The sequence below is a fragment of the Diachasmimorpha longicaudata genome, chromosome 2 (genome assembly GCF_034640455.1).
Source record: "Diachasmimorpha longicaudata isolate KC_UGA_2023 chromosome 2, iyDiaLong2, whole genome shotgun sequence".
NCBI classification, from domain to species: domain Eukaryota; kingdom Metazoa; phylum Arthropoda; class Insecta; order Hymenoptera; family Braconidae; genus Diachasmimorpha; species Diachasmimorpha longicaudata.
Window position 1 is genome coordinate 11533053 of NC_087226.1, and position 11154 is coordinate 11544206.

The 11154-nt window shown below is 40.2% G+C and overlaps 1 protein-coding gene across 5 annotated transcripts in view; it reads right to left on the reverse strand.

The window, feature by feature from the left end:
• The window catches only part of Gfrl (Glial cell line-derived neurotrophic family receptor-like), a 161129-nt gene extending 150845 nt beyond the window's left edge, over positions 1–10284 (reverse strand). For 2 of the 5 annotated variants that reach the window (XM_064138434.1, XM_064138442.1), the window contains exons 1-2: positions 6280–10280; positions 4464–4927 (exon numbers count right to left, since the gene is read on the reverse strand). In XM_064138434.1, the coding sequence (XP_063994504.1) occupies positions 4464–4671 (208 nt within the window). In that variant the 5' untranslated portion in view covers positions 4672–4927; positions 6280–10280. Of the gene's footprint in view, positions 1–4463 lie in introns of all 5 variants that reach the window. The other 3 variants (XM_064138430.1, XM_064138432.1, XM_064138431.1) reach the window with 3 other exon arrangements.
• Positions 10285–11154: the final 870 nt, after the last annotated feature.

The following is an 11154-nucleotide window of genomic DNA, read 5'->3' on the forward strand; positions in this document are numbered from 1 at the left end:
ACAATTCAGGTGAGTATCTGACTCAATGGTATTCCATTTATCATGGGAGCAAGTGCGTTGGTGGTTCATACTTGGAAATAACCGGTTATTTGTGTTTCACTAATTTAAAACCAGCCTAGCAATATTCTCTTCCCATTTCTGCAACAACACGAGAGAAATTTTCTAGACAAATTTCAATACGAGCACAAGAAAAAATCACAGCCCACCAGTTATGAAAAATTCAACTGTTGTAAAGGTACAATTGCTCGGGCTATTATCACATTGAGAATGTCAATCAGTTTAATTAGCCCCATATCCTGGATAATCGATTACGTTTTGTCCTCGCAGTCACCTGTGAATAGCCCCTCGAAAAACGTTAAAAATAATTCTAACGATAAAAATTGAATTTTTGAAGGACTCGTATATACTTGTATATATGTATATATATAGATACCCCGCCTATTCGTCGATTAGATCTTGATACATAAGGGATTTTTTCCCCTAGAAATTTGTTTTGTCAGTACCTCGGGCTCTATTGGACCGAAATGAACTCGATTGTAGTGTTTGGAAGCGGAAATTTCTCTGGCTTTCAAATGTTGATACTTTAGTCCTGCCTGATCGATGTTTGGAAAATTCAGGGGAGGGTGAAATATGCATTGGTAGTCCTTCGAGAGCAAACAAAACAGTATGAATTTTTTACACTCCTTGTTAGCTCCTTCATTCACCCCCGAGTCATATGACCGTCGGTTGGGCGCATAAATTAATAAACTCCGCTAATGGAGTGGCCATAAAACACACTGTTGGCGAGAAAACAGGAGGTTAACTTTGTAGACTGGCTCGTTGTAAATAATACACGTGCTCACGGCTTGTAAGAACAGTACCGGCACCCTCGACATTCATGAAGTATCATAAACATTGATCAGTTTACTGAAAAAAAAGCTTTTTATTTTCAGCTTCAATCAGCGAAAGATTTATGCAGCGGAAGTGACCGGAACGGATATAATTATTGACTTCTTTTTTTCTTTCTTTCACACGGTGAGAAATGGTAAAAATGCAATCGTGGCACGAAGTATAAATTAGTAAGAAACACTGTATGGAGGAAATTTCATGTTTCGACCAATAAAAAAATACTTCAACCGAGGCAGATGTATTTTTTTTATGGCAATAATGAGTGAGTGTTTTTTATTAAATCCCTAAAGCGATTAAATTTTAATTTCCCTTCTTCATTTTTTAATACTGCGGCACGCACATCCATTTTCAGCAAAACTTTTTGCCTTGGAAAATGATGAATACAAATATTAAAATTTGTTTCCAATAATAGCAAATCCATTTGAAATTTATTTCGAAGCTGAACCCAGATTTTACTAAATAATCTAATAGTTAGAATTTCAGGAATATATTTTCCAATGGAAAAACTTTGCACATTCTATCTGCAATACAAGATTTAGTTCAGAGTGAACGGAAAAACTATTTCAGCTATTTCATTGGAAAAAAAAATCCAATAACCTTCTCAGTGTGTAAGACCCTGTTTTTTACTTCTTACGTCACGACGTTGATTGCCACTACATAAGTACAACAGACATGAATTTGCCGACGATTTCTCAGAGCACTGTGTCGTGCAAAATATATATTTCGGTTCTTTCCTCTGAGGTAGAACAGAGGTTTGCACTTGGTAGCTAGTTGCCTTCGGAGAAAAGTTAGGAAAATCGGTGGTGGGGAGGGAAATTGGTGGAAAAATCCATATCATGTTATTCCGTTTGAACACTCCAATGCCGCACAAGTAAGTCAAATTGTCGAAGTTTTTTTTCCTTGCATGCAAATTTTGTTGCCGTTTTTCTCACAAGAAAGAACAATGTAGTCTGGGTATGGGGGAAGGGGGGACAATCGATAGATCGATTGGTGGGGAATTATTCTCAAGGACGTTTAACTCAAAAGTTATGTGGACGTAGCAGAAAAGCGTTCAGGTGAAAGAATTCCACTCATCGATTAAAGTTGTATGAATGCCAGTCAGTGTTGAGTGTAACAAAAAAAAATAAATCACAATATCGAAAACTGCTTATCATTAACTCCCCAATTTTTCATTTTAATCGCTCAATTAACCCTAGTTAATTATTTATTGTCCACCGGAAACGGAAATAAGTTTGAAACCCGGCGAGTAGCCATAGCGCATCGACCCCGTCGCGAAGGTCGCCCAATCAATAAATATAAAATTATCCTGAAGGACATTGCAGTTTCCTCCAATAAGAGAATCTCAAACTGTAACGAGGGGTTAAACCATAACCTTCATATTGATCCTACACTCATCTCTGAAGAAAGTAGTTCTAAAAAAGACCAGAAAATTGCCTCCGTCACAACAGTATATTTTTGCCAAAGAATTACCATTTGGTTTCCAATGAAATTCCTTCGAAGGGGTATTTTAATTTTCATTCGATGATACACATTAACTCATGCATCCATCTAAACATTGTCTGACCATAATATATTCGAACTCCTGAAGTCGAAATTAGTTATCTTGACAAAAAAATGGAGATTCCAGATATGACGAACACAATGTTTTCCTTCGGAAGCTAATCGATGACCAAAAATATCCCTCATAATCAGATAACTTAACCCCCTATAGTTACAAAACACGCACCATTTAATCACGGACTATTGACGATTGAAGACAGTATATTTCACCCTATTTTCTCCCGTTAAATCCGACAAATCCCATAAAAATCGTCCATTCATCCGTAAATTCCTTCTCTCTCTCTCGAAATCCCCCAAAAAATCGCTATTTCATTCATGAAAAAGCATTACAAATGACAATTCCACAAACTCAACCCGCCCTTCGTTCACCCTCCAAACATCCAACAAAATGCTCAACCAAGAAACCAAATCGAAATAAAACTCGAACATCTCCCAGGAAACCCCTAGCCCAGTGTTTTACTAAGAAACTTCTGTCACTCGCATTCGATATTGCTTTCTCGAATGTTATTTACCCCATCGACGTCCACGAGTCCCCATTCCTCTGACAACCTACCCCTCCTCCTTCCCCCATTCCTCCCAACGATCTTTTGAAATAGAAGTTGTGAGTGTCTGACCAAACCGCTACCCAAACCCCTGCCATCAACCCATGAACCGCTGTTCCTCAATTTTTCGCCGCGTAAAAAAGAAATAACATTCTTTGAATAAACTCAAGTATAAAAAAACGCCAACTGCAACTCTGGGCACCATTTGGCCCTAAGAAATGTAGCAAAAAGTTATCGATAAATCGACTAAAAATATATTTTAAAAAACTAGAAAAATATTTTCCTCATCTCCGATAAAAACAGACGAGAAACTGGAGGCGAGAGGAAAGCGCAAATGCAGTTTAGTAAAAACGATGGGGAGTGCAAAAGAGAGGGAAGGGAAGGGCAAAAGTCTAAGAGGGGGATAGGGGATGGTGAGATATACGTGAACACTAGAAATACCCCACGAGACATTTTGATATATATACAGCAGTAACCATGGAATTTACGGACTGCCGTCAAATGGAATCGAAGATGTCGATGTTGCTTTGAGACAGTGGCAAGTGACGCTGAGAAAATTGAAGTTGGAGTGTAAAACTCACAAAAGTGGGGATTTTTATAGTTTTACGTCTATGGAAAATGGAGTTTCATCTTGTTATTTTTATTTTTTTTCTTAACATCAACTGCGAATCGAGAAATCAATTTGAATGGGAGAATAAATGGAGGAACTGAGAAAGAAATATTTTATGTTTTGTAGAACTTCGAGGGTTTCTTTGTCCCATGAACATTGGAATGGCCATAATTAAGGGCAATTAAAACCCCCTCCGGGGGCACCGGCAATAAGTTACAACTTTATCCGTCAAAATATTTTGTCTCCTATTTCATCGTCTCAAGAATAACCAGAGTATTACGAACTAGTATATGTATGCATTCACGTCTGACGTGAAATTCAAATAAAATATAAGTAAGAATTCACAGTTGAAGTATTCTGACCCGCAGGTGTGAGAACGAGGTGAGAAGAGTCTCGAGGCCCCACAGAGGCACACCGAAATTATCCTAAAGCGACCTCGTTGCGAGAATATGGAGAAACTAGGTCACGTGGAAATAGGGTAGCCGCCTTTAAAGAGGGGATGCTTTACCCGCCGCGATTAAACGTCGATGGGCCACTGGCCTGACTCTCGGGCATTTCATGTGATGACTACCTACAAAGCTATGTTTCCTTTTATCATATCTTCACGAACTATTTCTCGACAAAGTCGTCGACACACACGAGTGACACTAGAATACGTCATGTCAGCGAAAAATTATCATCACACGTCGAATATTCTCTGTCATCGTGTGCTACATTTCCCCAATGATTAATCGACAATTACCAATGCATTGTTCCTACGAAATTATAATTTTCCCACGAATAAAACCTCAGAAGGATCAGGGAAATCTCAACTCCTGGAGATTGACATATCATTATTCAAAAAAAAAATTATTTTTACTCACCACTTCGTCCAGTCGGCGTAGGTGCACTGGGTGCTCTACTAGTTGGCTCTGGAATCGGATAAATCGGATCACAGCACTCCCTCTCCGGGAATTCACTGGCAAAGACCGGCCTGACCGCAGCCACCAGGACAATAAACACAAACGGCCACGTTACACACGACTGGAACAGCCGAGTTAAACGCGCCACGATAGCCCCAACACGTGACATGACTCACTCGCGCTCTCTCTTTCTCTCCCCCTTTAAGGATCAATCATCATAGCACCCGGATTATTAATCCCAATGACACTGTGGTTCACTTGAATTTTTCCCTTTTCTCCGACACTTGTCTTTCCTCTCATGCACTCAATCCATAAAGACACATTGTAACCCTTTGGTGCACTCGGCACTGCTGCGCCCACGTGGAATTCATCCTTCGTGTCTCCTTTCTCACCGGCTTTCTTTACTCTTTCTCCACACGTTGACACTTCAAACAACAGAACAAACAGAAGGACTCTTCACTTTTTTATTCGTACGTGATAAAAATGCAGGGGAGGAAGTCATCCATGACGAAAAAACATGGAAAGGAAAAAAAATTGAGGAGAACGTCTGAAGGGTAGATGATGTACACACACACACACACACCGGGTAATAATAAAGATGGAGGGGGTGAGGGAAGTGTATTTATCGTGGGGATCGCCAAGATTTTTTCGAATATTGCGAAAGTACAAAAATTTTTCAGGAAAAATTCGAGGAGAAAGTTCAGAGAAATTTTACAGATTTAGATTTTGTCCTGCACTTGAACTAGATTTTTTTATAGATAATTTCTCTTTCTGAAGAGGCGATCGGTGATAGGTCTTGAATGTTGATGTCATACTGCGTGCTAATATACATATAGACATCGTGAGAGAAAAGGCAGCGAGGGTTTATCGACGACAGTAACATGTCAATATTATGAATACCTTCAGAGTACAAGGGGAAACTTATGTTTTTCCTATACGATATTCATAAATTTATTTACCGGATGAATTTGAGAGATAAAGCCAGTAAATGAATTGAATTGAATGCAATAATGTTCGTCATTGAATCGATAACAATTGCAATTCGAAATATGTCCTCGTTTAGCATAAAAGGATTATAAGACTTTAGCTGTTTCGCTTAAATGCAGAAATTACTGTTGAAAGCTCACGTGTTCCAAAGTTAGGGTGACTAAAGCAGTTTCAGAACTTGAGTATTAAATCCATCTTGTTCGACAACTCTATGAACGTCAAGGTCATAAGTCGAGTCATTGAAAAGACACTGAATTAATAACAACACGTATTCATTTCAGTGTTCGCCGAGCAGAGGCAGAGAGTGGTTTATTTACGCGATTTAATTCAAATAGAATTTTCCACATTTTCCCATAGCAGCGGGGGAAGTACTAAGTTCCAAACCCTGAGACAGTAGTAAACCCAGTGATTACCAGTAACGTGAGAACAGTTTTGGCAAAGGTAAAAATCAAGACTGGAGTGGAGTTTGGACTGTTGGATCTTCACGAATGCAACGCACGAGGGTCCCATGAGGTGCCGCGTCTGATGTACACGAGGAAAATCAAGAGTGTCTGGGGGTGTCTGCGGTAGACAGTGAAGTAAAAGAGGAATAGGAGAGGAGAAACTAATGGGTAACTTGGCTGCAATGGGGTGAGACGGGGCCCCGATGAGAGAGCTCCGTGGGAATGAGAGAGACAGACACGGAATTTTTTTTTCTTCGGGTGGGAAAAAAAAATAAAACGGGGGTGGAACGGAGGGAGGAAGAGCACGGTGCTTGCCCGTGCCAGTCTACCCTGCTCTCTTCGGATACCTTGAAGCACTTCCGGTTGGCACAACGAGTAACTTCACTGGATTTAACTTCACTGACAATTTTTTTTCGCGAAATAATTCAATGAAAAACGAGGCATGAAGCTGGGAATTCACTGATTTTCCTGGAAATTCACTGGAATTTATTTCTCAATGGACGATAAAATTTTCAATCTCACGGCGAATGTGAATGTGTAGAGGGGACACAGTTTCACACGACTTCCCGGACTTGATACGCGCGTTGTGGCGTCCGGACGCCCAATGAACCGAGGATTGTGGGCCACAGGAGTGCTCACCGGTCCGAGCGTCGATGCTCACCTTCCCTGTGAGAGCTTTGCCTTCGCGCCTCTTTCCCCCACCTGCAAGCCCAAGGACTGATAGCGCGCGCGCTATGGGGTAGAGGTACCGTAGGCAGAATACAGCGGTGATATCCAACTCGATGTGTGTGTGCCACCCTGACGAGCATGGGACAAGGGGAGAGGGAGAGCTGCCCCTGCACTTACCGCTGCAGGACTGACGAATTCGGCCGAGGCTTGCCGAACAGGTAACTGGGGTTATCTACTCCGGGTTGACGTGGGCTGAGGAGGATTGAGGTGAGTTTTTTTTTTAACGAGTTAAGAACATTCAAAATTTACGGAAATTTTCAATTTTTTTTTGTAAATTGATACTTTAAAAAAATAACATGAGCTTTTATGAACAATTGAGTAGAGATTCTTTAGATAACTCTTCAAATTCGAAAATAAATACGGGCAAATAAAAATCAATAATAATAATATATTAAGCAGATTAATAGTAAATTAGGGGGGAAAAATATGTGTTGAATTCTTCTGTATATGTGGATGTGTGTGTGAGTGAAATTTGTGCCGCGTGCTGAACCTGGAAAAAGTGGAGGATTAACTCTCTTATCTGACTAAGCTTTTTCCCGCGTTCCCAGGGTAGCGTGCTCCCCTAGTTCAACCCCAAGAACCCCATTGTTTTTCGCCGCCATTACATTCAACACATCATTGCCCATCATCTCCAAATTTATGCAACTTTTTTTTATCACTCAGCGTTACGTCATGGACGTTTCGATATGCCACAAAAAAATCCCCACGGCCTAATGTCGCAATAGTATACTATTTCGTCGTATCTGTTCGGCAACTTGAAAGAAGCGTGATAGGATATCGCAACAAAAAATGTTGTATAAAGGGGAGAGACCGGAGAGTCGTGGAATACATCTGGCGGGGGAAAGAAACTCATGGGAATGGTGGTTTTTTATTTTTGTGGATAGGTTGCGACTGGAGGGGAATGGTGGGATGATTCGCCTGAGATGTAGGCGCATTTAGGAATTACGGAATAATTTTTAAATTCTAGGGAATTAAAGGAATTTGATAATTCTTGACGTTTTGAGATTGACTCCTCATGAATTTTCTAACTCATTAAATTTCATTCGATTAATATGGACATATTTTTTCAACCTAGGATAAAAATTAAACATTATATATTAATTTGTGCTTAGAACGACAGGATAATTTCAATTAAAAATTCATTTTTGTATGAGTTTCGCACTTGTGTGATTAAAAAACTCACCAGGAACTCGTTTTCCGACCCTCACACTCCAAACTACGTTTCTATTTCTTCTTTAAATTTATCAGTGAGGTAGTGACGTCACAGGATATATACCCCGTGAATGTTGAATCTTCAAGGAAGTAGATTGAGTCAGCCTACAACTTCTCTCAATACACCCATGATTTCGTGTACCTGACCTCATTCCCGTGTGTGAGGATCGGTGACAGAGCTGCCCTGCGGCATCTCATTCGCCCTACGGGACTTCCCCCACTGGCCACCCACGATCCCATCTACACTTCCCCTGTGATCTCCCCCTGGGTACGTTTCGCACCTCGAAAACATCGACATCATCCACCTGCCTCGATAATAATCGTAACTAACATAACCGTATGTCAATAACGTTAATGCTTCGTACAGAGTAGTTTTACCCCGGGGAATTTTCCACCCGAAGTATCGCGTTTACGTTACTGAACGGTATTATGGTACGGCCCTGTGGATGAATGTCAAAACAATATTCGAAAGAGAGAAAAAAAAATACTTATTTTTTTTACTAGTAATACACGCGGGCTTAAAAAACATGACTGTTTTCCGATAGTTTTTGTAAACAAACCTGGGAGTGCTATCGAGTGGGTTGAAGTGAATATAGTGATTCCTCCATTAACCGAAATTTTCGATATTCATTCACCCTTGAATTGATCGTCATTTATTTATAGTATTTATTTAAAAAATGCTTTTTAATTCTGCAGTGAAATACTAGAGATTTTATTCTAGTCGCATTTCATCTACAGCTTGCAAATATTTTAAAATCAAATAGTTATCTAAAAATGGAGAATGATTTGTAGTGATATGGTAAAATGAAATGACCCAGATTTGACTATTGACTTTTACTCAAATTCTCTCATTACATTTCGTAATGGGTGAGCCAACTGTGGATTTCGCAATTTTTCCTGAATTTGTGTCTGCCCTCATGTGTAATAGAGGGTGGCATGCAGAACTGGTATTTGTGGTGGGGTTCGTACATTCTATCCAACCTTGCTACAGAGTTTTCGTATCCCCTGGCTCTTGAGAATTTTATTACTTCTGTTACTTTTCCCATCTGTGAAGTGGTGCGGGAGGAATTTAATGACCAAATTTGAATATAATATTTTACTTGTTGTGTTCAACGGAGAATGAGGTGGTAGATTGGGGCGTCAAGGAGAACTTCCTCCCATTCCAGAATTCGCCTGCAAACTTCAAGCAGGGGTCACGGAGGGAAGTGACAGGCAGTACCTGCATAATGGCCCAACTGCGACCGAAATACCTGCAGCGCGCAAACGCGGTATCAATAAAAGTCACCGTTTCTCTGACGTTCCAACCGACTATTGCCATATTTACGAATTTTCTCCTGAATTTTTTGTATATTCCACGAGGCATGATCTGAACAAGTCAATAGAAATCAACACGAACTGCAGATGATAAAAATTTTCTTGAAATTATTTTGCAAATATTTTGGAAACAAAGTGCTTTGAATTCCTCAAGACATTAAGTCTGCAACTTCACAGTCTTCAAAATCGTCCAACCCTTTATAATCCATTAACTGTCCTTAATGAAGACAATCGTCCTGAACCTCCTTAAGTCGCCAAATAACTGAGGCTGGCAAATCTCGAACTATTTCTTCAGAACATTTTTCCAATTCTCCCAATGTTCATCAAAATAAAGCCCATCAAAATTCCGCTATCTCCCTTCCATCCCCAGGTTCTCACTAAAAACTGAAGACCTATCGGAGTTACTTATCGCGACTCACCACTGCTACGCACCAAATTTTCCCCGAAAGCTCCTTCGGAAAATTCCATTACCCTCCCCCACCCCTAAAGAGAAAAAAGAAGGAATCATTCATCATTACCAGACCCCCTGCCCTCCGTCCTAATCCCTCACTTCCCGCCAAAACAAGATTGAAGGATGGGCTGAATAGGGAAAGGGGTTTGAATAGTTTAACATGGAATTAATTCCACACTACCCTCATACTGGTATCGAAATTTAACGTACCCCGAGTGTTTACCCCTCGAGAAAATACTACCGAGGGAATAAAAGTCTCCCCCTCTCCTTCCCCTCCACCTGGTGCTCCCTTGGAATCCCAGTATAACCTCTCAATATAATTTTCAACGTGTTTCGTAGAAATTTAAGCGCAAGAGCTAGTATGAATAGAACACGGTGACCTCTGACTGGCATTCTGCGCATGTCCGATCTATATTCACCAGCGCTGTTACTTTCTGTATTAAAGCCCCACTGACATGGCAAGTGGAGCAGTCGTCGGACGACTGCAAGGTCGGTCATGCCATACGATGAATAAATTATTATCTTTGGAATACGTGCACACCTGAATGTCTGAGTACCTTCAATTTTCCACTTTTTCTTTTTCATTGTCATTTACTGGTGACTTATGCATCCATGGGTGCTCTTCACCTTTATTGACGGCAATTGAAGAGGAACAGACCACTGCGGCTGGCCCTATCTCGTGTCGTTTCACTTATAGCAGTCGTTATGCTCGACGATGAGTTCAAGTGCAGGGGAGATTGTCGGGATCGACCATGAGGTAGTCGTTACTAGTGGAATGGTGTAAAAACTTCACAGGGAGGAGCTTCAAGCCACTTGTAGACTGTTAAAACCAAAATGACGCAATTCCCACTGCATTTCACGTCTTGATCACATCGTAATGGATCTAGTTGAGATTGTGGGAGGAGTTTCAAAATGAATTTTAAAGAGGTTTTATTAAAATTAAAAGGAGTGAAGGAGATGAGGGAATTAATTGGAGGAAAAAATTGGAGAGGTTTTTTTTCAGGGCAATTTTCTACGATTCGTTGATTAAATCGGGAACTGGGGGCGAAATGGAATGAGTGATTCTTAATGATTTTAATATTGAACGAAGAAGATTGGGGCCACCGTTAATTTCTAACCATTGAATACTGACTATTTAATTTTATTATTTGAGACCGCTCTTCTTATGTTAATAAATAATTGATGATAAAAGTCAGACTCCATTGCATCTAAAATTCAGCTGGCAGCCTCTATATTCAATGGTCGACCTGATTTAAGGGGGTAGTAACCCCCTATTAAACAGAAAAAATAAAGATAAACAGAAGATAACAAATGAAATCACAGTAATTAAAAGAAAAGCAGTTCCGGAAATTGTAATTAAAATGGATCTGGTGGAAAGACCGTCACGTGCCCATCATATAATTTAGCACTGAGCGGTCAGAAAATTTTAGACAATTCCATACTAGTCCCAAAGTTAATTACTCCTCTTCCAGTAATAATCTCTTAACACCTAAAAATCCCAACGAAATTGTCGCAT